The sequence below is a fragment of the Ascidiella aspersa genome, chromosome 2 (genome assembly GCF_963924565.1).
Source record: "Ascidiella aspersa chromosome 2, kaAscAspe10.2, whole genome shotgun sequence".
Taxonomy (NCBI): domain Eukaryota; kingdom Metazoa; phylum Chordata; class Ascidiacea; order Phlebobranchia; family Ascidiidae; genus Ascidiella; species Ascidiella aspersa.
Window position 1 is genome coordinate 24666530 of NC_139448.1, and position 27910 is coordinate 24694439.

General features: G+C 36.6%; 1 protein-coding gene across 2 annotated transcripts; it reads left to right on the forward strand.

Moving 5' to 3' along the window:
- The first annotated feature begins 577 nt into the window (after positions 1 to 577).
- On the forward strand, positions 578 to 27297 carry LOC146164451 (unconventional myosin-IXb-like). Of its 2 annotated transcripts, XM_083381577.1 has the most exons (38): positions 578 to 1483; positions 1759 to 1853; positions 2163 to 2225; positions 3767 to 3863; positions 4196 to 4345; positions 4431 to 4595; positions 5077 to 5196; positions 6389 to 6523; positions 6869 to 6984; positions 7165 to 7306; positions 8073 to 8256; positions 8503 to 8593; positions 8853 to 9051; positions 9751 to 9831; positions 10819 to 10950; positions 11213 to 11539; positions 12058 to 12146; positions 12425 to 12583; positions 12803 to 14103; positions 14307 to 14482; positions 15350 to 15525; positions 15942 to 16013; positions 16685 to 16829; positions 17136 to 17204; positions 17480 to 17612; positions 18090 to 18238; positions 18728 to 18883; positions 19649 to 19813; positions 20045 to 20150; positions 20471 to 20612; positions 20943 to 21087; positions 21326 to 21443; positions 21942 to 22179; positions 22698 to 22841; positions 23197 to 23349; positions 23703 to 23797; positions 24680 to 24932; positions 25507 to 27297. In XM_083381577.1, exons 1-38 carry the CDS (start codon positions 671 to 673, stop codon positions 25610 to 25612), a joined length of 7200 nt encoding a protein of 2399 aa, XP_083237703.1. In that variant the 5' UTR covers positions 578 to 670; the 3' UTR covers positions 25613 to 27297. The 2 variants fall into 2 exon arrangements, with proteins under 2 accessions (XP_083237703.1, XP_083237704.1); XM_083381578.1 differs by lacking the exons at positions 23703 to 23797; positions 25507 to 27297 and having other exon boundaries at positions 24680 to 24853.
- Positions 27298 to 27910: the final 613 nt, after the last annotated feature.

A 27910-nucleotide genomic window follows, 5' to 3' on the forward strand; every position in this document is an offset into this window, starting at 1 on the left:
ATATCATGGCTTCCAAATCTAAAAATGTATGCCATTGCCATGTCAACTAAACCTCCTGTGCATGAAACCCCGATTGCCTAATTACCAGGTTGAAAATTTTGGCCTGGGGATAAATCCCTGTGCAGTTGCCTTTTTAGCGACAGCCAAAGCCACCTTTTTGAGGAAAACAGTCGTGAAAATTGTTCAGCGGTATAAAAGTAATCGAACGCGCAAAGCTTTATTCGGGCTAATGGTTTCCGCTATATTTATTCATTCACAATCATGCCAATTTTGCAAATAACATTATTTCAGGCAAACAAATTTTAGCAAAAACTTTTCTACTGCCACATAATTTAGAGCTACTAAACATCTCCCCCTAGCAGTATCAAAAGTTTTCAATCTGTCACACCTGCATGTAATAAAACGTGATGCTGCATACTCAAAATCCAAAAAATGCAATATAATTAAACTGGTCCACTACAAACCATCCACATGGTTAGGTATGTCCCGTGGTTTGTGAATTTTCTGGTATTTCAATGGAATAATTGTTTGTTGTAAAATAAAGTTTACCTGTCCTGTTTCTATTTATAGACAAGCTTCACAAAAATTATCTTGTTTAGCATTACATTTATTTGGTGCTACACCTGAATCATGGCTTCCACTGTTTAAGTTAAAATTTTATCTGGTCCCAATGAGCACCATGGAACAAAAATATGCAATTCATGTCCATCCTGACATTGTTACTGGATCATGTTCTGTCGAAACTGTCATGGCTACAAAGCACACTTATGCTAATGAAGTGGTTGACATAGTAATGTCTCGTCTTGAAAAAAATGATTCAAATTCCTATGTCCTGGTTGAAATGCATCAGCAACGTGGTGAAGAAATGGTTCTGGCTAGTTCCGACTGTCCCGTTCAGCGAATGTTGCTATGGCCAAGGCAGTTCCAGCATTCATATAAGTTTGTATTAAGACAAGTTGACAAGGATGGAATTGTCATGTACAAGGGTGCCAACAAATGGCATGCCAAAATGAATGAAGATTCCAAGCAAAGAAATATGGTTTTGAAAGGATTCCTGCCACCTTCACAGCTATTACTTGATGACAACCCCGACCTGTGCCTGCTTTCTGTACCAACACAGGAAAAACTTTTGGAGGTGTTAAAGCTGCGTTTTGCTAAGGATAAAATCTACACATACAGTGGAGAAATACTTATTTCAATAAACCCATACAAGTTTTTGGCAATTTACAACCCAAAATTTATGACAATGTATCAAAGTCGAAAACGTGTTGATTTGGAACCTCATATATATGCAATTGCTGATTCTGCATTTACACAAATGGTAGAAGATAAGAAAAATCAATGTATTGTAATAACTGGAAAATCAGGGTCAGGAAAAACCCAAGCAACCCACTTTCTTGTTCACCATACACTTGCTTTGTGTCAAAAGAGTTACATGACTGGAGTTGAACACATGCTTGTGGGGTGCGTCCCTGTTTTAGAGGTAATTGTTTATATATTTTGTAATTTATATATATACAAGATTCTTTATAGACGTATAGTAAAATAAGGCTCAACACCTATGGTTTCTAATCTTTTTTTTTTTTTTTGGTAATGAGATTTAGTATAGAGTTTTTTTAATATAATAGTAAATTCAGTTCTAAACACCAACTTATGAAGTCTGGTCAAATAAAATGAGTGTCCTGTTGATTTTATCCTAACGATAATTCAACATGTGTTGTTAACTTGTTACGTTTATGTTTTTTTATTTTTGCTCAGGCACTTGGAAATGCACAAACTGAACATAACAACAATAGCAGTCGTTTTGGCAAGTTTCTCAGAATTTACTTTTATGAAAGTGGATTACTGTCGGGGTAAGAAAATCCCATATTAAAATCAAGCATTAACTTAAAAAATATTTTCAAAGAAATCCTGACCTCATCATGTATAAGCAATGAAATCTCTTTTTTACTGTACTACCATGTTCTACTTAGCAATCATGACTGGTTTTGACATATTTATGCCATGACTGATCACTTGTTTATCACCACACTTGTAATCGTGTGTAGGCCTCGTTAATATAGAATATATGCTAATAATAATGAGTTCTAAGATTATTTTAGTAACAATTCTGTAAAAAATATGTCAGGCAAACTTCATGCAAAGTGTTTTGCTTGTTGCAGTGCTGACATACAAACATATCTGTTGGAGAAATCAAGATTGGTACACCAAGGATTGAATGAGCGGTTTGTCTAACTTACACTATTTTTTATAGACAAATTAACACCCAGAGCTAGTAAGCAACCAACTAACAAATGTATTTGTATAGTTTAAAGTGTTTTTTTTTTATTCGAGAGCACCTCCTGTGAAAATCTGCCGAGAAATATCTGGCAGGAAATGTGCTGTTTGGTGTGTTAAAAAATATATTTGTTTGTATTTAAAGTAAGTTTCAGCATAGACCAACTTATTTTTCTGTGAAATCGATTTAAAGAAGTCTTGCCTGAAATGTTTTAATAACATGGCTATTTTGGATGTAAATGTTGTTGTTGTCAATTTTTTTATTTCTATTCTTTGAAACAATTTTTTTCTGGTTTGTGAAATAACTGCATTTGACTAAATTTCTTATCTGTGTTGGTTTTATGATTTGATCCAACTTGTATGTTAACTAAGATTTGTTATGGTAGTCACTCACCACTGCCTGTCACTATTGCGTATCCATAGTAGCTGACCTAGTTACTAACCTTTATAATCAGGGCTAATCTGATTATTTATTTGCACTGGACCTTAACATTTAATTGCAAATACTTCCTGACATGGCTATAATAGTTTTATGAAGGTTGCAAGTTTTGTTGATTAACTTGATTTATATATTTGATCAACAATAGAATTTACAATGTGAATTGTTTACTTGTTGAATGTTGTACATAATTGCAACTTTCTGTGTTGTTTAATTCATTGCATTTAGTTATCAAGCCCACCAATTTTAGTGGATGAATTATGGAATAGCAATCTCTGTCTCAGCAGTAGCACCTTCTTTTTATTCAGTATTTTCTGACTTTTAATTGGACTGCTAATACATTTGTTTAGGAGTACAACAAAATTGTGGTTAATAAATTACAAGTTTAGTAGGATAGTGATTTGTTAGTGGGGAACATTTTGCTTGTTTGGCCTTTGCAACATTTGGTTTTGATTTCTGGACATGCTAGTTTTTATTGCTCCACTTCAAAGTCATCACAGCATGCTTGATCACCCAAGCAGAGAAGCCCTTTCCATTCTATTTTTCCGTGTGTTATTTGCTTGCCCTGGTGTGTAAATGTGTTTTGTCTTTTACATAGTGCCTTTCAGAGCCCCAACTACAACTTTGATAAAATGTTCTATATTTGGTGTATTGTATCAGAAAACTGATATGTGTCAGACTGAACAAATATGGGCAATGTATGACATTAGAATAGGTCCCATGTGAACAACACTTCCTAAAACATCTTTTATGCTTAACAATTTTTCCCTGTAGGGATTATACTACCACTTGACCATGTCTTAAGCCTTGTTAATCATTGGAATTTGGTTTCCTCAGTGCTTACCACAAAGACAAAATGAATTGTGCTATCCTTTTTATTTGTTTAGACTAATTTGTACTTTTTGCTTGTGCAATTACCCCTTTACATTTAAAAATAATTCAGATGTGGCAATTATAAAACAGCTTGCATGTTGTTTTCTCATTCTGTCAAATTAAATTGTAGTAAATGTCTCTTTATTTCCTAACTTTTACTTGTTTTTATGCACTCAGAAACTTCCACATTTTCTACTATTTGTTGTGTGGTGCAAGCGATGAAGTTTTATCTGAGCTGCAACTTGATAAAAACAAAACCTACAACTATGTTAAGGTAAAATGAATAATAGTTATTTATAATTAGTAAAAAAGTGTTACATATATAATGAGTTTGCCTATTGTTTGATATGACATGTAAAATAAATTGTCTTGTTTATATATTTTACAAATGTACTGGGTTAGAAGATAATATGTGTCGGTTTATAGAATATTTATTTTTATTTTCTCAGCAATTGCCATTTCTTTTTCATTTTAAAATATTTTTCAAAGTAAGATTTAAGTTCAATCGAAAAAACTCAAACCAAAAAGTTAATTACACCAACTATACATATTATAATCTGTTGCAAAATTGTTTCCTTGATTTTAAATAACCCACATTAAATTTAGAGCAACATGGTGGGTAACAGTGATGCTGTGGCTGAACTTGATCGCCTCAAACAAGCTATGGAAGTGGTTGGATTCTTTGCGGGTGCCCAAAAAAACATTTTTAAACTAATATCTGCAATTCTTCTTCTTGGAAACATCACTTTTAAAGTGGCAAGTTTAACAAAAACATAGTTTTATCAACGGTAATTGATTAAACTATGTTAAGGGGCCTTAATTGTGATGGATTTGTTTGCAGAGAAAGGGCCGTGAGGAATCGTTGGAGATTGAAGATGAAAGCTATTTACTAAGTGTGAGCAAACTGCTGGACTTGGATGCCAACTTTCTTAAAAAATGCCTTCTAACCAGAAAAGCCAAAGCTGGTGCTGGCGAAAGATTTATCCTGGACCTGAAGTTAAATGAAGTATGTCTGTTTGCTTTGTACCATTTGAAAAGTGAAACTAATGTGCATGGCCTATCATGTCTGCTGATTTTTGTTTTCTTACCTGGTGGTCTACATGTTTCTGTGCTAGTAACCACCTGTGAAAAATTTTATGTTTGGAAAAGTTGTAACTATTGCTTCCTTTTTAATTCCAGTGCAATTTGTCCATTTAAATGTTATTTGTTAATCTATCTATTTTAAAATATAAATCGTATGGATATATATAATAATAAAATGTTTATTTGGAAAAAAGTCTTCCCTTCAAGATGTTTTGCTTGTATAGACCCAAATTTACTTTAAGCAATTTAAGATTTTCGACACAAATATGTAACTGCTTTATCATAAATCAAACATTTGCTCTTGCCAGTGTTTAAATAAAGTAGGGCATCTTTGCAGATGACTTCATTGCTTTCTCATGAACTGGGAGTGTCTTTCTGATTACAACTATTATTTACTATCCCAGGCACAAGCAACAAGAGATGCCATGGCCAAGGCACTTTACCAGAGCCTTTTTGACTGGGCTGTAAACAGCATCAATATGGCTTTGGCACAGAGAACCCGTGACAACAAACTTCGTGCACAGGTTTGTTTTCAAAGGCACTCATGCATGGGGGTATAGCTTAGGTGGAATTCATTACATGCTTTTAACAAAGTGCATACTTGTTTTATGTTGACAGTTATTCTTGAGTAAAAAGAATAAAAAAGTTAAAACTTAAACTATGTTTAAAAGAAGGATAATTATTGTTTATCTTTTTTTATACTATTTAGATTTATAATTCTGTAAAACATTTTAACAACCATGGTGTATGCTAAAGTAAGACATAATAATAAAAACAACTGAATAATATAAGCTTTCATCAATAATTATGTTTAACATTTTGCAAGCATTACATTTGCTAATTAGTTATTAAGTTTGGTTTAGTTGCAAGTCAAAATTTTGTATATTATTATAACATAATCAAAGCATGTGCTTATATATTAACTTTCCTTTTAGTAATATTTAGCCTACACAAAACCAATATGATTAATGATTTACCATTGCATTGGTGCATACAGTGAGCGTATTGGGTGCATTTGTTGTTTAACTTTATGATCGTAATTATCTAACAGTTTATTTTTCACTTTTATTCTCTTTAGAAAAGTTTACTATTCAAATTACTTATATGTAAAGTTTCATGACAAGGCTATTTCCTGTGTGACCTCAGTTACATTAACACCTCCATGTTATTTGGTTGGTAGACTCATTTGTCTGTGTTAACGTCATTCACAAACCATCTTTAAAACTCTTTATCTTGTGTTAAACATGAAACCAACACTGAATTTAGTCAAGCTTTACTTTTTTTTAAAACAGTTCACATTCATACCAAAAGTTTTATTCAACTGAATAAATTAGAATAAACCAAAACAAAAATTGAACAATATAGATAAAATTATTGTAAAATCAAATATATTAGAGTAAATTTTAAGTAGGGCTTAAGGTTTTTATTAAAAGGGTCTGTGAGTCTGCCCTACAAAAAGTATGAAAAAACATACACAATTTTTTTGTTTTAAAATGTAAAAAAATTATTGTTCTGAGATTGATTTGTTTAACAAGTGAAATGAATTGTGAGGTTGCTGAAATTTAAAGTTTTCCTATAACCAAATCTTAATTTATATTTTTTGTATTTTGGGATTGTTGGGTTTATTTATTTATCTACGCTATGTTTGGCTCTACCTGTGCAACTAACTTACTTGTTACTAGTATTATCATTTATGATATTTTAATATATTATCAGAGTCGCTGGATTGGCCTGCTGGATATCTTTGGATTTGAAGACTTTGTCTATAATAGTTTTGAGCAATTTTGCATCAACTATGCCAGTGAACATTTACAGCACCATTGTATAAAACATACATTTCAAGTAGAACAGGTATATAAATGGCACACTTGTTCTTATTTTATTTTTTTTAATTAGAAACCCAGGCCGAATGTTAAAGACATTGATTAATTTAACAATTCACTGAAGTTGATTTATCCGTAAACAGAAAACTATATACTGTTAGTATTTTTACACCAATGTACCACCTACCATCATTGAAACTGCTACAATCTTAATAACTTTTCCCACAATTTTTTTTATTAAAATGACTTGTAAAATATATCCACAGAGAGAGAGAGAGGGAGTGACATGGTTTTTGTTTTAGCTTTGTATTTTACAAATCGATATTTTGTTACGCAAGATTTAGGTTTTCAACACATTCTTTTAACATTTTAGGAGATTTATAAGACAGAGGGTCTTGAATGGAAAGAGGTGGGCTATGCTGACAATTCTGGGTGTCTTGAATTGTATGAGAAGAAGCCTACTGGTCTATTTTATCTCATTGATGAAAAGTAAGAATAATTTTAATGTAATTTTTAAATTGAAAATTATTCTACCAAAGCTTGATGCTTTCCCTTGTAATTACAATTTATTGCAATAAATTGTATTCTTGTAATAAAACAAAACTCTAAACAATTTATTTTAGCGGTATAAACATAAGGGGCAAATCTTTTTATTATTATGTTTTTTAGCTTTCCTGGTGCCAACAACCAGACACTTCTTGCACAGTTTAACCGTGTTCACAGCTCAAACCGCTATTACGAGACAACAGTGGTAAAAGAAGATGCCTTTATTATCAATCATTATGCAGGAAAAGTCAAATATCAAATCAAGGTGAATTTTATACGATTTTTTTTTATTCTAAACGATCTCTTCTTTTTGTAATTATGTTTTTCGCAAAATCGGTGTTTAAACAAGTTTTACATCAGCAGGAATATTCTTTTCTGTTTTTATAAACTTGAGTTTATAAAAAAATTTAAGTTCGTACGTTCAAGTGGGTTGGACGTTACAACTTTTTATAATAATTGGTTGCACCGTACTAATTATTACCCCTGTTTTGTTTTTACGTTCTTCACGGGCGTAATTTGTTATTATGACAATTGCGTATTGATACTACGTTTTAGCTTCTTTGTAAACCTAAAGGTGCATCTGAGCACTATACACATATCCTATCCGGACGAAAAAGAGTCAGTGTTGAGTGTGTGTGGAATGAATATAAAACAACACGCTTCTATGGGTTTACTTCCGCCTATTGTTGTCCAGATAGTACTAACCTGTATACATTAGTCTGTCGGAAGATATAAAGAACCAATTGCTTAAAAAAACACTTATTATTGTATAATGGATGTGTTGTATTCAATGCTTGCCTAATTATATTAACCTAAGTCATGTGTAACATAGGAGTAAATATTTGAGTATATGTCGCTGTGAGATATTTTTCGGTTGTCTTTAAACCAATTTTCTATGGAAAATCGTTAAGCTCATGTTAAAAATGCGCGATTAAAAATAATACAGCTCATATAATACGCCTTGTGGCATGACTTGTGTCACCCTGCGCAAATTTAAAAACTCTGATGTGCTGGTGAATTGCCTTCTCCAGAACTTCCGCGAGAAAAATCACGACCAGGTTCGAGAAGACATCATTCTCATGTTAAGAACTTCAAAGTCGAGTTTCATCCAGGACGTTATCTCGAATTCACCTGCTGCGGTTTTTAGGTGGGCCACACTAAGGGCCGTTGTCCGGGCTGCGTCCGCTTTCAAAAACTCCAAGCAGCTGATGAAAGGTTTGCCTTAATTTATACCAAACTAGTGTCGTCCAACCAAACGTATGCAACCCGAATATGGTAATACATGTAAGCGATTCCGGCCTTTGCAAAGTACATTAAAACACAATTGTTGTCCACTGCTTGAATTCATTCTAAAACAGGACAGTGAGGAAATTTAACACTTCTTAACAAACTTTGGATAGTGACGAATTTAACACTTCTTTACAAACATACCTTTTTGTTTTTACCAAGCATTTATTTCAGGCTCCCTAACGCACGTTGGTGTTCGTTCTATGTGGTCGGATGAGAAGCAGGAATCGAAGGAAATGCAGTATTCTTACGTACACAAAAAGATGTAAGTAGATGTAAAAGCAAGCGAAACTCACAATATTTCTCGAAACTTAATTGATCACTTAACCGCAGGAAATGCTACAATTGTTTTAGTTTTAACATCGGCACGGCCCTTAATCGATCAACATATACCATCCCATGACATTTCGACGTAACGTGTGCTCAGCGGTTTCCACTGTTCGTGTCAGCAATACGATATTATACACATCCAAACAATTTGCAATCTGCGCGCGAAGCTAAAGACTTGTTTTTTTCCGCCTCAGGCGAGCTCGGCTTTCCTATCGACGCAACGACAACTCGGCCGAGAGCGCTCACAGCAATAGCAAGAGTGTCGGTAGCTTTCATGGCAGCATCAGCAACCCTTATACCAGGGACAGCGGTAGCAGCATGTATGGCAAGAGGAAGAACGCTGCCGCCTCCAGGTCGAAGAAGAAAACCAACAGCATCGGCCAACAGCACCAGGTCGCATCAAATAACCGTTACGAAAATATTGATAAATGTTCCCTGGTGTGTTTATGTTTGGCACATCTAGGACCAAAATTCGCTCGGGATTGTGTGCTTTATTGTTAAACGAAAATATTAGCATCTTCTTCCATAAAAAGAAATAGACCAATAAATCGGTTTACCGATAATATCGACCTATATTTGGTTTCTACCGATATATCGGTATCCGTAAATGTAGGCCGATACTTTGACCGTTATTTTAGTACGAAAATATGATATAATTTTTCCTGTACAACAAACAACTTACCCATTTTTGATGAAAAAAAATTGAGTTTTAGCATCCCGCCAAGTTAATATGCAAAATAATAGTTTATTAATTATTAAAGGTACATCCTAAAATGTTATTTAGATTTTAATTTCGATTAATTCAAGTTTTGAACATTTCCCAGTTATATAAAAAACATTGGTATTGGGTATCGGTTGACAAAATTGTAAAAAATTCGGGTATTGGTATCGGTCCAAAAAAGTGATATCGGGCGATCTCTATTCCTAAACTTGCAATGCAGGAATTAAGCAAGGCTAAATTTCGTCGTTTCTGCATCTTGGTCGCTTGCTGGTTCTTGTCATGAACCTAGTCACGTATCCCACCAATACGTTTTACCTACTATCGACAAGCATCATATACAATACACCGTTTTAACCGACATGTATTTCCAGGCTTCCCTCGCCTCTCTGATGGGAGCCCTCGCCAAAGCGCATCCATTCTTCGTGCGCTGCATTCAGCCCAACAACAAAAAGGTCAGCAGAAGTGTCATTGGTTACTCCCGACAGAATGTTGTCAGTCGTAAAACATGCAAAGGGCACGAGCAAATTCAAGTGATGGGACAGCTTTGCCATGGTCGAGTAATCGAGTTGTACTCCACATAGCAAACATTACCTCATTTTTTTAATAGATTTTTTAATTTTTTGCAAAATATACTTAACCCCTAAAACCATTCAATTCAAAAGCGCGTTCATTGTACAATACTATTATTCTACTAACATAGTTTTTTGGGCTTTTGCTGTGCGACTAAAGTTAAAAAATTTATTCATGTTACGAATTTTTTTTTCATTTGTTAATTGAACGGTAATACTTTTTTCGTTTGTGTTGATTTGCAATCACAACATTCTGGGGGAAGGTTTATTTTGTCTTGTTTGTTTTTCTTCGCTTTTCTTGCTGTTTGACCCAATCAAAAAGTAGTTATTAAAATTGATACTACCTACTATATTTTTATTGTACCACTTTGTTACTAGGTTTAGTGAAAATATTTTTATATGTTTTCTGTTGATAAAAGAAAGGACATACATAAATTGGATATGTTCCTTCTCTGAAGTCGTTATTTGAACTTTCCAGCTGTTTTAAAATATGTCAAACCAGTTAAATAAACAAACTTGCCCAAATAAACTCCCGTTCATCCCAGCGGTATTGCCAAACTGTGTACAGTAAACTTGTTTGACTTTTTGCTGACTCTTTTAAAATCCTATTGTTTCTTAAATAAAGGTTTGTTACAACTTCAATTTAGTTATGTTCAACACTTTTTTAATATAGTTAAGTTCAAGTTTACTATATATTGTACAACAGCTTCAATACAGTTTGTTGAATCTGCCCATAAGTAAAATGTTTATTAGTTTTTTTTTACTGTTTTCCTATGTATGCTTTTCTGTGTATTTCGAGATTAACTGTGGAATGTGTAATTTATTGCATGGCAAAGCAGCAATGAGCAATGTTTATTTTTGATGTTTCAGATCCCGAGACAGTTTGACGATCAGCTAGTTCTCCACCAGCTGAGGTGTTCGGGCACACTTCAGACCATTCAACTACAGCAGTCTCGCTATCCCGTGCATTACACTCCAACCGTTTTCCTGCAAGAGTACAGGGTACAAAACAAAGTTCACCGTAAAAAAAACGATTAAACCTATTTTTGTTGACGTTTTAAACCGTGGTTTGGTAATAGCAGTCAGTTAGAGGGTCGCCATTTTAATGACTTGCATGATTCGTTTTTGTCAATCTTTATCACGTTATTACGATTCGCTTAAAAACACGAAGAATAATCATCAATCATATCTAAAACGTGAGTTATTCTATCGCGTTATAAGCTTTTTTTAAAGTCAACTGATGGCATTTGTTGTTTATTTAAAGTTACTCTTCCCGCCGACGACGAATCGCTTGGACTTGAAACAAATCGAGAACTTCCTCTTGTCAAACGGCCTGCAACAAAACACTCACTTCCAAATCGGCTCGAGTACAGCATTCCTTCGCACACTGGCAAACAACAAGCTGAGAGAATCGCTGCATTTACATGTGCTCTCGTCTGTCATCTTGTGTCAAGCTTGTGCACGACGATTTCTCGCACGAAGGCGCTATTTTCAGGCGAAGCGTGCTGCCGTAAAGATCCAGTCGTTTTACCGCATGGTCGAGGTGCAACGGCAGATAGAGGAGTGGCATCTCGCCGCCTCCATCATTCAGGTATAAGCGTTCTTAAATAGTTTTAATTCATGTTTAATGCGAAACCAAGATTATGGAATCCGAATATTATCGTAAAAAGTGTTTGGCAAATTTTTATGCACGCAAGACGCATTTCAAAACTTAGTAATTAGACCGCCTTTTTTCTTAAACGAAGCACAAGGCCATTCCTCATATTCCTTTATTTATATTCCCGAGGCTCCTTTTTAATGGCAAAAATTCTAGGTCCGCCCAGATATGTCTGTCATTAATGGTAATAGATGAATATATTTATGTAAAACATGAGTGTTTTTAAAAACAAAGTTAAACATTTCATGAACTCTTTCAAGGTTTTAAAACAGTTTTTTTTTAGTTATACTACTAATGGGTTATAAATTACGACATGTGTTGTGTACCTGCGCTAGATATTGGCCCATAGGTTTTCGTCGACACGTTTGGCACTTAGTAATAAAGATTAATTGACTCTATTATATAATGCAAATACGGCATCCAGTGTCACCAACCGAGTTTGTTTTAAACAGGAAGCGTGGCAAAATTACCAGAGGCGCAACTGGGAAGTACACATCGTGCGACTGCAAGCCCGTTGCAGGGGATTTCTCGCAAGAAAAAAGTATGCACGCTGTTCATTTATTCATTTGTAAAGTACACTAATTTAAAAAGATTGGGCGGAGGCTCATATGCGCAGCAACAGAATTTCACCTAGCCAATCAGCAAAGTTTTAATTGTTCAACCAGATATTACAATGCTATATAAACTGAAATAATTTCTGAACCACATGTTTTTGATAAAATTAATTACTACCTGGTTAGGTTTGAGGCAAAAGTATTTTAAATATATATGTATAATTGTATATATTTTGGTTTATCGGTATATCTTGTGGATTTTTAGCGTCCGACGGAGGAACAATTCAGCCCAAGTGATTCAAACAACTTGGCGTTTATACATTAAACGACAGAACGCTGCCATCTGCATACAAAAATATGCCCGCCGTTTCTTGGTCAAAAGAGCGCTGGCTCACCAAAAATCAGCACAAAACTTGAAAGAAAGGTCAAAGTTTAACCGCACTTTTATACCTTAATTTAAAAAAATTGCAACATTTGTTTCATAGTAAATATTATATAGCCTAATAAAGAATTTTGCTGTCTTTTATTGAGAAATGTAAATTAGTTTTGCAGTGGATATCCATTACCTTTTAATCGGTTCTTTGCTTTTAGTGATTCAAAGTAGTACTGCTCTTCTCCAACTTACATTCCTGTATTATGTTAGGTCGTATAGCACTGAAGATGTATCTGTCGTATTGGACCAGTCACCTACTGATGCCGTTTCTCGCACAGAAAACGAACCAGCGGCATATGATTCGCATAAACCAGGTGTTATTTCTATTCGCGATCCCGAAGTTCAGGTAGAGCCATCAATAACGAGCAGTCTCAATGCCGATGAACATGACGAAAAAGTTGAGGACGTCTTAGCTTTTTCGATTGAATCCTCTGAAAAGAAATCGCGCCCTTTACATGTGAAATTAAATAAAGGAGATGACCAATCCGATTTTCGCATTGCTGATGCTAACTTCAAACCAGGCAAGACCTCGCCCACTTTACAACATGTTGAAGAAACTTCTCTTGATCAGGTCGACTACTCTAAAGTGGTTGACCATCATTTACCAGAGCCTCGTCGCGGTTTCGAATCGCCTGTGACAGACCAGGACTTTGAAAAATCGTCTTCAGGGATCAGAAACGCTCGGTCCACTGAATCTGTCCTCGAGGATGTAAAGAAGTTGCGGAAAACTTTCAGAAAGCAATTAAGCGCAGGCGATTTGTTTTCCGCAACAAGTCGAACCAACCTAAAAAACTCAACTGGGATATCACCTTCACTGCCACCACCTGAACAACCAACTGTTCCTAGGAATAAACTTGCTGATCTACATGATTCCGTTTCTGATATTAAAGTTGTTCCGAAACCGAAAGAAAGCACGCCCGAGCCAAGAAAAAGTTTAGTAAATAATCTATCTGACAAATTACCGGAAGTTCCGTCGTTGGCAGAAGAACAGAAAAAAGTTCTTAAAAGCAAAGACTACCAGCCAAAAGCCGGTGAAATGTTTTTGCGAGCTGCCACCCCGAGGCGAAACAAGAAAGTGGATGTCGTCCGGCCTGTATCTTTTCAACCCAGTGCGATGAAGAGAAACGAGATGTTGGATAAAATAGCAACTGACAGCGCAGACGGCTGGATACCTTTCATGGACGATGACTCGTACAATTTGGTCAAAAAACGGAAAGAAAACGAACCGGGTACTTTCAACTTTCTTAACAAAGAAACAGATCAAAACGGGGATCACGAGATTAACAACCAAGAACCACAACAGCTTAACGAAGAGAACCTGCTGATGCAAGACCCGAAAGTGCTAAAGAAATCCCGCAGCAACCCGGAAAGTGGTGCCAGTACGACGAGCTCGCCATCGCGGCTAAAATATATCCCTGAAAACGTCACGTCGCAACAAGAAGACGATGTTTTAAATCCTGATGATATTTTTATTTCCACTGCGGAAGACGACAACGAAAGATCGCAATCAGGTTTTTTTTATTTTTAAGTTGCAAAATTTCCGTGCCACATTATTAAAATGTGTGCGAACATATCATAAACAATGCGCATTGTCGTGTACAATTCATTGTCAAAGGTTGTCAGTTACGATTTTAACCATGTGTTCAACATAAACTTTAAAAAAACTCCCCAAATGACATTTCAGCGCCTCTGGTGACCCTGTACTGTTTCGCAGACGCCTCGCTCAAGTCGCTGAGCCTGCCTCGCGAGCTCAAGCGAAAGGAGGACATCGCTCAGTTGCGCAGGAAGTACGTGGCCTTCCAGAAGGTTGAGCGCGAGAGACAGCTGAGGGATCTGGCCGCTGTACACGACTCGAGGCGGGAGAACAAGCGCGACAGGAAAATCAGAGACGTGAGTGTTGCTTTCATTTTTGCTATATGCATACCTCGTTTAGTGAATAAACTGTGCGAAAAACTTACATATGCAACAATAGGTGTAGCCAACACGTCGACGCCACATTTAACCTGATTGATCGCGTCGAATATGTGTTACGTCATTACAGGAGTTGTCGCACACAAGCGGAACATTAAAATCACTAGTTGGTGGCTGGATAAGCCCAATAAAGCGTTGTTTGGCGTAACAAATTACCTCCATCTCTGGCGTGGAATGCAATTAACGCTTAAAATGTTTAAGAAGTGTTTTTGTGACTTTTTTATTGTACCAGTCGATCAGTCTCTAAAAATATTTCAGTCTATCGCAATCAAAAATAAGTTCTACACCTGCATAAGGAAACCTAACTCACTTAAGTCTTCAAAGGAATACCTTTTCACTTAAACTTTCTAGAAATTTAAAAACATTTCTATTCATATTTTAAACATGTCCAAGAAAGCTTACGTTTTTTTTACTTTGGTCAGACTTTACTGATATGTAAGTTCCAAAGCAAATTTCCTGATGTCATACTTCTCAGTAATTCTATGAAATAAACCCTAACTCCAATAAAGAATGTGTCGCATTGACTTTCTAAACAGGGTAGTTGTGCATGTTTTTGTTTCTGTATGTTTTGTGTTTTCAGGCGTAATATCATACATTTTTGTTTAGCACATCACACGTTTTTTTCACAAATTTGTTTTGAGCGATGCTATCTGTATACGTTCATTAACATTCCTATATATTGTTGGAGAGTTATCGTTCATGAGTAAAGTAAAAGTTATTCTTCCACTTTTTACCTGAAATGCTTGTCAGTTATTTGGTCATAGTTATTTTACACCTTCGTTTCAGGAACTGACCAGTCTAAGACTTGAGCAAATGTCGCTCATCAAAGAGAAAATGGACGAATTCGGTTTGTCGTTTGACTCGATGCCCGAACTTCCACCTTCCAGAAAAGCATCTGATCTTACGGATACCGATCACTCAACTCCGCCCACAACCCCACTAAGCCCACAAGCCCATGTAAAGTAAGTCGCGTCATAAATCGCTGGCTACAGATTGCCAAGTCATTTTTATCGCATTTGCTAATTATATGTCTTAGTTTTGTGCAGGGCTTCATCTTGTTTTGTCCTTGGACCACCATGCCCACTTAGATAGTTCTTTAGACCCCAGCAAAAAACAAAACATTTTTTCGTTTAAAAACTGTATCTATAACATTCAGCATAAACAAACTGCTGCTAACTGCTACTTTCTCTATTGAACGGCAGCGAAGTCGATAGTCACCGTTCATTCGGTTTAGACCACATGTACTATATCTTTACCAAACAAGGATATTAGAAAATCTCGTCAAATCCTTCTAACCTTCACCCTTAGCTGGGATGCTGTAATTTAGTGTGTGTTCGCACATGGTGTAATATGTTGCAAAGCTATCGTGTCTTCCCAGGGTGGCACTTCCGGAAAAAAAATCACCAAGCACGGACGAAGCAAATTTTCCCCGCAGCATTTCAATGGAAAGGTTAGTTGGTGTTAAAAAATCACACTGTAGTGGTAAAAACTACCCGCTATATTACTACACAATCCGCAATCGGTTTTATTTAGAATGACACGCTTTTAAAGGTTTATATGCCAATCGTACCTGATCGGTTAGAAATTAGTGCATTTTCTAAAAAAGGTCTACGACAATTAGTGCATCCATGGGTAAAAAAGTCTGACTTTTAGACCTAGAGGTCGTGGCAATGCACTAATTTGGGCCTTTAGGTAAACTCCCGGCGTAGATAAATGGAAAATATTTGCTAAAAATTCACGGACAAAGCGTATGTGTAATTTTTAAATGAACGCACATTATTTGGGTTAGGGTGCTGGTTAGTATTGGGGTTCGGGTGGGTCAAGTATTATTAAACTTAATCTTCCTATTCAGATTTGTTAAGTCAAATTAGTGCAGGTCTAAGCAAAAAGGTCTACGACAATTAGAGCATCCAAAGGCCTAAAAGTCAGACTTTTTGATCTTTTGGACGCACTAATTGTCGTAGACCTTTTTGCTTAAAACTGCACTAATTTCTGACGGATCGGGTGCCAATCGCGTCTAGTATCCCAGCACAAGGCAGTTTGTACGTGCCCGACTGTCCGCACTTACGCGATTTTTTACGTTAATCGCCAAACCTGTTAGACGCCGTTTCATTCTTGCAGCATTTCGCGCACCAACTCTCGCCCGAGGCGTCAGCGCAGCAACTCGGCCATCGAGATCCAAGACAGCAGGACGCCATCTAGCGACCCGATGACGCGAAAATTTGCCAAGGACGCGAGCGCCTTCGCTAAGAAATACTCGGAAGAGGTGCGTTAAAATATACTTCTTAAAACAGTGGTATTTAACGAAAATATTTAACAAAAATAAAGGATGAAAAGATAAGGCCACTAAGAATTTACCTTAATCCTTAACCTATAAATTAACATTTAACTCTATATAACATTGTGTTACTATTTGGCGACATGGCCAAACTTTATGATTCTGAGTTTTATGCCTAGATAGAGAAAAAAAAATAAAATATAAGAAATAAAAAAAGAAGATAAGGCCATGTCTGTAATCACATGTATTTTACTTTTCACACTGGCTCGTTTACAACGTTAGCTATTGTTACAGGAACGAGCATCTTCCAATTCATCTTTGACAGAGGAAGTTGAAGATAAAGCTAAACAACCTGTTGGAGGCGTAAGATCTTATTGTTTTTTTTATGCTAGAGTTAGCAACGTGTTTGCAACCTTACCTTGACAATCGACGTGGTATGACCGTCCATAATGTATCATAGAGTGGCCTATATAATCCATCGAACGTGTTTGGCGTTTGTATTACGACAAAAATAAACACCGAATAACAGCACGTTGTCGAAAGATGTTCCTCCGACCAGTATAACCGGCTTCTAAACTTTACCAGAGCGTGTTTGCCATAAAGACGAAAACGCAAATTGACTAGTGTCACGTTTGCAGACCGAAGTGAAGAGGGGAACGTTCATGGCAGCGGTTCGAAAGACTTTTCTGGGCACACACAAGGGCCGTCACCATAACAACCTGAGCGAGAAAAAGTCCGGCGAAAGTGCAAATACGTCACTCAACGACACTGGTTTGTAATTTACAAGTGCTCGTCGTATGTAGTCGGACTTATACCATAATTTGTAACAGCGAACCTTTCTTAATACGCATCACGGTGAAAACGCCCTGCTTAAAAAACGTTAAAAACACGTTGTGTAACTGTATCTTAATGGCTAGACGTTTTATGTTTTTTTGTTTGAAGTAGGTAACAATCAATGAACAAATGTTTGGGCGTCATTTGCAATTTTTGTTCCAAACATACTGATACTGGCAAGTAGTATTAAACGTTTGAATTTTGGAGAAAATACTTTATGATTTTATTTGTTATGCTGCATAGCGAATTCACGCTTGTTCAACGGAAAACTTAACTTTTAACCTTGTATGACACGTGTAATAATTGTAAGATAGCGATACAAACGCCGAGATGAAATACTTGTCTAATCGCATCCCCAGTTTTGTGCTTACTACTTCGTAATACTTTAGCATTATAACGCTTTTCGTTTTCCAGTTGGTTCTGCGTCGATGACGCCGAGCAGTGTTAAAGAGGACGGGGAAAGTGTCAAGTTCCGATCTCTGGTCGCTGAGGAAGTCTCCACAAAGCTGCTTCTCTCCAGGACCGACGAACTTTCACTGCTGGATTCTTTTATAAAGGAAAAGGTAACAGCAAACACTGAGTTGGCATTTCTTTGTCGCGATTAGCTGATTGGCGAATAACCGAGCGAGTTGCTATATAAGTGCACTTACCAAAACGTGGACAACAAAGTTATTTTTAGTTTTGTTCTGCATCGATTTTGTTTAGTTTAAAAATACGCTATAGTCTAAACTAGGGAATATTTAGTTAATGCATATTTCCATTTTTACTCTAGTATTGTTTGTATAAACGCAGCAATTATTTGCGGCTGATTTATACAAAGGTATGTACAGGTTTCTCACTCGATTAATGTAAACATATATTTCTATCAGTTTCTTTGGCATACCTATTGTGGGCGAGTTATTTGTTTGAGTCGATCGCAAGGTAAAAAATGGTTGGCAAACACTGCACTAAATCGCCCTATGGTTTTTGTTTTCATCCAACTTTAAGACAAACTTTATTTAAAAAATAGGGGCTTTTAAAAGAACATCAACAATCGGAATGTTTTTTTTCAGATGCAAACCTTCGTGGTTTCAAATGTCATTGACCAAGTATTTCAGAAAGCCCTTGACGAGTTCTGCATTAACCTGACAGCTGTCTACTCGTTCACGGAACTCAGCGGTGGAACCAATGGTCTGAGATACAAGGACATCATAAACAACTTCAGACAGGTACCTAAGGGCAGTTTCTAAAAAAAATATATATTCATCACCTAAACTAGTGCTACTCAACATTTTTCAATTGGTTGCAAAACTAAAACAATCAAAATTCGGCAGCGATGGAATATATTTATGCTCATGTCGCGTTTTCTAGTTTTATTTTGCAATTGAATGTTTTTTTAGTGGAATATCTAATACCTGTAAAATTTCTGAAACCTGTCAAATTTCTGAAAGCCTCAATTATCCCCTGCAATGACAGAGCAACGGGTATGAGGGATTTTTTTAACAAAATTACAATCGGAAATAAACTACAAGTGTGACACTATATTTTTTAGCTTTGAAATTTCATTAAAAATAATATTTTAGCTTTTGCCTTGGTACTTAGGTTAAAAAACATTGATGATTTTTTTACACGCCCTTGTCGTCTGGAATTTGAGTTTTAATCTAAAAAATGAACTTGTATTTAATAATAGTTATTGAATACATTAAATATAACCTTTTTAAAAAATCGTGAATGTATTTTTTGCGTTGTCTATCCAATTACGGACCACTGATTTAGAGAAGTAGATATTGTGGTTGGGCCCAAGCGAAATTACTAATATACTTTACTCTAAGACGTTAACTATTTACCCTATTGGCCATGCTCATGAAATACGGTTTGTTGGGACGTTGGTTACATCTTGACACTATACTTGGCTATGCGTTTAGCTAACTTATCTAGAGTGTCGTCTAAAACGCAATTTTAACTCACAATTGTTCCTTCCGAATGGTTTCAAGGTTCTCGATAAAACAGCCACCGCTCACCAAATTGACGAGTACGCCGCTATGATGGCCGTGAATGGCTTCCGCGGTTACATGAACGAGTTCATGAATGACGTACTACCGAAACACGTCACCAAAGAGTCGCGTGTCAAGAGGAAGAAGAGCAAAGATGACGTTTTGGTAAGATTTTTTTGGCGATTTTTTTGTAAAGTCTTATACCATTTTCGTTATTGGAACGCGCAACAAAGCATCTGTGAAATATTTTCCTCATATAGTCAGTTTAGTGATAGGCCGAAAAATTAGGTATTTATTGAGTTCGAAAAAGGACTTTAGTTACCTGTATTTTGTAGGCCTACAATCCCTACATCTGTTTGGAAAATCTCTCTTCCATTAAACGTCTATTTATTTCAGGACAAGCTTGGCCACACGTTCTCCCCTGTTCAGTGGGGAGTTACCCAAGTGTGCGAATCGTGCAACTCCGTCATGTGGCTCATGGAGTCGGGCCTCGTTTGCAAAAGTAGGTTTGCTTGTGTATTTTAACGACAATACCACGTTTTAATGATTATTATAAACTAGCACTTGTATGGAACATTTCGGCCTTTTAAAACTGTCCGCGGTTTGCTTTCCGTACTGCTCTGGATAACACAAAAATAATTGCAAATTTATTTTTTATCTCATTTAAATAATTTGTATTTAATCGTTCTCCGAACTTAATAGATATTATATGTTCTAACCGACTAATTGGTGTGGCTTACATTTAAAATTCGCTCGAATGTTAGCACGTGATTTTGTGTTGACTGTCAAACACTGAAAACGATTCCATCGTTGTTTTTTCAGTTTGTAAGTTTGCTTGCCACAAGAAGTGCCTAAAACAACTGACACAGCGTTGCGCCGGGTCGCCTGAAGGAGGCAAAGAACATTCGAAACCAAAGAAGCTGTTTGGCGAAGCTCTTGTCAGTTTGGTGACAGCAGCCGACAGGTGCCTATTATCTTAATTATTTGTTGTCAAGCCCTACCTTAATTTTAAATTATTATTTTTTCTACCTTAATTTCAAATTAATATGTTTTATGATAGTTTAACCAAAATTGCTCTTAGAGGCGTACTAAATAAAATACAATTTAACAATCATTGTCGAAATTGACGAAGGGTTTATTATAGCTTGCTGTTATTAAAATTAAACAGATGATAGTCTTCGATTTTTTTACTTTAAAAAAAACCTTGGTAAAGACAGCAAAAAAGATGCGTATGACATTTTTAGATGCGTATGGCAATGACAGTTTTACAATTATTTTTTGCAAACTGTCACAGTTCGGTGCCTGTGTTCGTTGACAAGTGCATCAGTTACATGGAGATGAATGGGATTTACCAGGAGGGTATTTACCGTAAATCTGCAGCCGCAACGCAGATCAAGCAATTGGAAGAAGCACTAAATAAGGACATCGAGTGCGATAAGGTACAATACAAGACCGAGTCCTTTGCCTTTAAAAAAAACATAAAAGGGGCCAATTCTTGCTTCAATGATTGCATGTTCTAGGTTTACATTTTACTAATATATGGTAGTAAAGCAGTAATTATATTATTGCCTAAGTCACGAAAACACATAGTTAGAATTACTATTATTATTCTTTTTTTAAATGATAAATCATTTTAAAGTACAGTTTAAAAGTTTGTGTACGTTTTTGTTTTTTAAGGTAAATTTCGACGACTACCAGATTCACACAGTGGCGGCCGTTTTTAAGAAGTTTTTAAGAGCTCTCACCCAACCGCTGGTGCCCTTCGACAAGTACTTTGAATTTCTACAAGCGTCGAGTGAGTTAAAAACTAAATACCATTGATGATCTAACCAACGGTCTTTAACATATTTAGAAAACCAAATTTCAGTTCAGGCCGACCTTTTAAATATGTATTGTATAGATGCAACGAATTGTTCTGCGTAAGTTAGTTGTTACTGGTAGTTATTCCAAGAATATGCAATTGTCTTTCGTAACGAACCACAAAAATTATTTAAGTGTAACCTACCCCAATCCATGAATATATGAGTAATATTTCAAAATACGCTTTGTGGTAAATATACAATATTTTAGCTACAATATTAGCTGTTCAATTCTACATAATGCTAGTGGCCATATTTACAAATGTGGTACTCGAGAAAAATGACGTGTTAGTTTGTGGCAGCTTTGTGTCATAGAAAGTTTTACGACTGAACTGGGTAACCCAGCCCACTTTCTAGGTTATTCTTCAACTATTTTTGCTAAAACTTGACGAAGTTCAAGCTTAAACTGTTGAAAAAAACTAATCAATTTAAAGAGTTGACAAACGAACACGAGAAGGTCAACTCGCTCTTCAGCGTTCTCGAGGCAATTCCGAAGTGCAACTACGCCACCCTGGAACGCATCGTGTTTCACTTGGCCCGCGTGGCCCAACAGGAACCCACAAACCGCATGTCCCCCAACAATCTGGCCATCGTTTTCACCCCCTGCTTCATATCCCCTCCTATCCACGTGCCTCCCATCGAGGCAGCGTCCCAGCTCGGCGATATGACCAAGTAAGTATTTGGAAACGAGCTCTTTGCTGCCAGCGTTACTCGTTCTTCTTTTGGTTATGTTTTAAAAGACAATTATGTAAAAACAGTGATTTTGCTTCTTTATTTTTAAACTATATTCATTAAAAAAAACAAAAACAATGATTTGCTCAAAATCGGTTTGATGAAAAACGCACTGCCATTGTAGCTCAAAGCTTTTCAATAAACAATTCGAAGTCTGATAATAAGTTGCAAAGCCAAAAAGGTCGAGTAAATCGACAGCATCTTGATTCAGACGTTTCGATACGAGCTTGTATCATCTTCAGTAATTCGAAGTCTAATTAACAAAAAAATATAACAGAAACCCTTTGAACTTTTATCGGAGGAATGTACAATGTTTTCCATTTTGAAAGTCTGTTATCGCTTATTCGTTTGCTTTTTACTGCAACACTGTATCGGAGTTGGGTTTCTACGCAGGTACGATATATATCTAAAATCTGCCAACAACCTCCTGTCGCTTAAAACACACCGCTTATTCGCAGAGGTGTGGAGGTCGTGATAACGGAGCAAGTGCAAAAGATCCGCAAGACCCTAGAGAGCATCTCAGAAATTAAAAGCGTCGAAAGTTCGACGAGCGAGCGGCTACAAAAGATCAGGCAGTCCATGGGCAAGGGAAAGAGAAAAAGGTACTGGCCGTGATTTAGTGTTTGAATGTAAAGTCGCACCCACCGTACATGGTATTTAAGGTTTGCTACCATGCCAGCAATTATGCTGGGGGAAGACTGTATACATAAAATCGGCACAATTTTTTTTCATTTCTTACTAATTAAGGAGTGATGTCATTACTAATATCAAAATTAAGCGTTACCACTCAAAACCACCTGCAACCCAAACCAAGGCAACGCATTGATGTTTAATGCTGTTACGATTTGTTTAATACCCTACCCTAAGGAAGTATTGTGGATATTTTAAACCTATTTCTCGTTTTTGATGCTATGCACGTTCTTCGAGCTTATTCAACCACCGTTCTCTTTCTTCCAGAATCCGGCCATCTTTCCGTGAAGGGCCTCGCTCTCCTGTTACTCGAAGATCGTTTCGGGAGCAGCATCTCGATTCGGTGGATGAGGAGGATGCAGATCTTGCTCAGGAAGAGCGGATGTACGAGGAAAGGATACAGACTCTCCGGAGCAGGAAGTATGAATGTTGTCTGAAAGTTTGGTTAATCTCTACCCCCGTGATATTCGTTTTGCTTTGGGCGGTCTGTGTTTGACGTTGTTTTGTTTTTGTGACTGCACAATGTTAACCTATATAATTTGTTGTATTATGTTTTAATGTCGTATTGAAGTCAAACTTCCTTGTTCGATTCTCGAAATTTAATTTTTTTATTTTAACTTAATGTGTTTTTATTTTCTACGAAGGCCTTGACATTTTACTTTACCTGCTCCTCTGAAACTTGTTTTATTTTTAAGTTGGTGCGCGGGCCCTTCTCTACCCGCGCCACCCTTATTTTTGTTGCAACCCCCTTTTTCATTTTTGTTCTCTCGCAGGGAAACCCTGACTTCGAAGCTACCAAGCCTGACTCCACAAAATCCTAATCGAAACGCTGTGTTTTTCGACGATGACCAACTGAACGATATGAAACGTAATGCGGGCGATTATAGTACCGCTTATCCGATTTGCCGCATACCGATGGCCTAGGCCACACACTGAACACTTTTAAAAAGTACCATTTGCGGCTGGTAGATGCAAGACTGTAAAGCTTTTCCTGTCTTATGTAATCTAATTTTAAAATATAAATACCAACATTTGCTGTAATAGACATCAAATATTTTACAGTTGGCCGGTTCAATGTTAATAGAATGCCTCCTTTCTCCTAATAAATCTGTCTTATTTTAATTTATTTTCGCTTTGTATTATGTTTTTGCTTTTTTCTTCTATGGATAATTTTCGCTTGGCGAAATTAAAAAAAACAGTATTTTTAAGTGCAACGGCTAAAATGCTTACCATAGGCCATACAAATCAATAAAACATCCGAAGATCAAAAACTTGTAAAAAATGTTACGTTTGTATGAACTTTAATTTGTGTAAGCATGTTTTAACCGTGTAAAGAGCATTCGTGTTATTTAGCGAATGGCCAGTAGTTGTGGTTGCTTGAATTTTACCATGATTTAGCATTTTGGCTGTATATCATTTTACATTTAATCACCTTGTTTAGCAATTATTTTTCAAGCTTGCATGATATAGCAATCCAGCGAACGCGGCGTTGGGATATGACTTGCGAAATACCTCATTAAAAAATATTACTTACAGTTGACAAAAAAACAATAGAAAATGTAACCTGTTATTGAGGCTCGCTCTGTTTGTCCGCTCTGCTTGTCGAAACTTCACTTCACCTTGCCATATCCCGACGTCGACCAATCGCGCGCACCTACAGCCACAGTTAAGGCGCGCGCCTAGCCACAGTAGCATTATATACTTGCACTTGTCGTGATTGCTTGTGTCAAGTGTCGATTATTTCCCGCAGCAGCCTCCCACCTCCAACAACAGCCGCGCGCCTCGTCAACAGCCAATGAATACCTGCGCCACCTCAACAAGCGTCGCGTGACCCAGTTGCCCCCGCGACGCCGCCCCGCGCGCTATTCGTCCCCCATCTTCAACCCCGCGCCGACGCCGCCCGCCCCGAAGGAGGGAAAACCCCTCCGACGGGTGTCGGCCCCAAAAGGCAAACTTAAGCGTTTCGCAAAGGGCACGGCGGCGGACGAAGATTCCTTCACGCGGTAATTCTTTTTACTTTTTTTAAGCTGATTAGAATGTTTGGCTTTTCCTTGGGGTATTTAAATCGACAACTTCTTCGACTTCTGCTGAAACGCCAGCATAAACAGAATGGAGTCAAACAATTTAAGTGACCCTTATACAACGTGTTCGTCCCCTTCATAAGTATCACAAATTAGTCTCAATTATGTGTTCTTTCAAACTTATATATCATAAAAAAAATTAAATTTGCAATATTACTTGAACAAAATGTTGCTATCATTTGCAGTTTAAAGTTCTTGTCCATTAACACACGAATAAAGAAATATATACCGAAACACTTTTTTTCGACACTGGGCCGTACGATAATGCATATTTTTTTGGGAAAAACATTAATTTTGTATTTTAATTAGTTTCTTTTAAACTCCTCGTGCCGACTGCAGAAAGTTTTGTAGAGTAGCTCTAACGAATGTACATCGTATTTTGCATGCCTAATTGGTGGTATAATGGTAGAAAAATCACTTGCAATAATCTGTTAAAGAGTGAAATGTGATTCGTCACGATTGTTATCATATGATTGTCGCTCACGCGTTCTCGCAGGAGTTCGGTGATGCGAAACCCTATTCACCACCGCCACAAGAAGTCGAAAGCGGGACTTTCCCCCGCTAAGAAATTACAGATGGTTGGAAAGGTGACGTCGGTATAAAGGAGAAATACTTGCGGCCAATTTAGGCACCTAATCCAACGTTTGTTGCTGTACACGCGAAATTTTGTTTTTCAATATTCCGGAGAGATATTCTCCATGTTTCGTTTTAGTGGAAACTTTGACTTCCATCCACTGTTGTTTGCTTTTACCAAATGCAGCGTATTTCACCAGCTTGCCGTGACCACACATTTTATTACCCATATCTATTTATATATTATGTTTATTTATAATATATAATGACCGAGCTTCCAAAACTCTTCGCGCGCAATTAATATTTTGTCATATACGAATTTTTATTGATTAGCTGTTCAATTACTACTGTCCATGCGGCTTGTTTGTGATATCATATAACGCTAAGCCAATTGTTGTTTGATCAAACGTTCATTCCTGTTTAGGCGAGAATGCTAACTGGAATTTGTCGTTTCTTTGTTCTTGTCAAACTCCACTGAAAACCACTTCGGTGTTCTATTTCAAACGTACCTATGCTTTATTGTATAAAGTAAACGATTGCCTGTAAATATACTTAGCAATGTTCCATTTGCGCTGTTGTCGAACGTGTGCTGTATCGTCATTTGTTGTTGCTCTTCGATTTCATTCCATTGATGGTCTAATTACCCGTTACTTCTTAACTGCATTACCAGTTGCTTACACGATTCAACCGCTGCTGATCTGATCCCGCATAATTCAGCGTTTATTTTGTTAAAGTTTCACGAATTAGCTTGTGTAGCCACTTGCGGATTTTAGTGGTACTTTTAGCGTCGTCCTTGTTTTTTGTCACTGTGCCCCTCGATCGTGTTGTTATTTTCTTGTCACGCATGTATGAATATATCTGTATGTTTTCTTGATTTCGCCAAGGTGCTTTCCTTCCTGTGCTTTAACGCGGTACTAAACATGCGCATATAATATAACGGTAGTGTAAGATATATATTACGTGTAGGCATATATTTTCACATGCAATTTTCGTTTTAACTTTTTGCCAGCGTTCGACTAACTGGTAATTTGCAGCGCTTCCTTCCGAAAAAATCGTGCCAACGAATTCGGATAAAATACGATTTCGCTTTGTTGCTGTGCTGTGTTGTGAGTTCTTCGTCTACCCCCTTATCGGGTTTATTCTTTGGGGACGACCTCGGCCATTTGCTGAGTTTTTCCACTTGCTTAAAGCATTCATTGCTGGGATTGTCGACTAAAAATAGAATGGTTAAGTAGTTATATTTTTTTGAATCGTTATTGAAAACTCACCTTAATACGATACTTGTTGTTTCCCTTCATTTCCATAAAAGTACACGAACAAACTAATCCTATATTGTTCTGCTTTCGCTTGATTGACTGAAATTAGCCATTTTGCTCGTGATTCCTTCGCGCTAACTTTCTACCTGCGCGGTACATTGCGACACACCAAATTCTCTAACTTTCATATGAATCTAATTATACGGGACATGTATGTGTTGTGTATTATACTCCTCTGCTTTTGCACTTACTATGGAGTTTTAGAAAACTGTGCATGAGCCCATATTCTTAACACAGTGCGACAAAAAAAACGACTTTATATTTTTATCATCTTAATATTGTCTGGCGTTGCTTGGTCGACATCAATGTACTGTTTAACCCGTCGCTAATCTTCCATGGCCGTAATATGTATTGCGATGATAACAGATTTTTTTCTGACAAATAAAGAAAAGCACAAAACTTAAATTGCCCAACGTTGTTTTTTATTTGAAAGTTTAACATTGAAGCCTGTGTATAGCATTTTAGAAAATAGCAAAAATACGACTGCTTATTGCACGAAATCAATATTCGATACGATTACAACATCGATATGACATTCAAGAAGAACACTTAATAACGTAGATTACCTCCAAATGTGGTTTAATTGATACGCAAACCCAAGAAAAAAACACGGAATGCAAAACCACCCGTGCACACTTTTGTTCACATATTTCGGTATTTTTGTCAGCAAGGCGGCAATTACAAATAATTTATCCAAATAAACACTCCTCAACAATGTTTTACGTCTTTGCATTTCGAACATAACATTGAGAATGGCTGAATTCTATTTAAATAACCTTTGTGTAATCCAAAAACTCTTCTGATTTTTTAAACACTCTTAGCTATAGCCTTAGGCGGATTTCCTTATTAAAAATTTCGAACCTAATCAAGTTTTCGCATCGCAAAAGTGTAGCAAATCTGTAACGTTATTGCAATATGACCAAAATGAATTATAGAAAATAACACTTGGATCTAATAGTATTTCTTTTTCGACATGGTAAAATCATCGAATCAGACAAACCTACTTCTGCT

Excerpts from the sequence above, each read along its gene's own strand:
- LOC146164451 (XM_083381577.1), top strand. The coding sequence starts at position 671 with ATGAGCACCATGGAACAAAAATATGCAATTCATGTCCATCCTGACATT. Across the intron at positions 18,884-19,648 it reads TCATAAACAACTTCAGACAG|GTTCTCGATAAAACAGCCAC; the intron begins GTACCTAAGGGC and ends AATGGTTTCAAG. Across the intron at positions 20,151-20,470 it reads GTCGGGCCTCGTTTGCAAAA|TTTGTAAGTTTGCTTGCCAC; the intron begins GTAGGTTTGCTT and ends TTGTTTTTTCAG.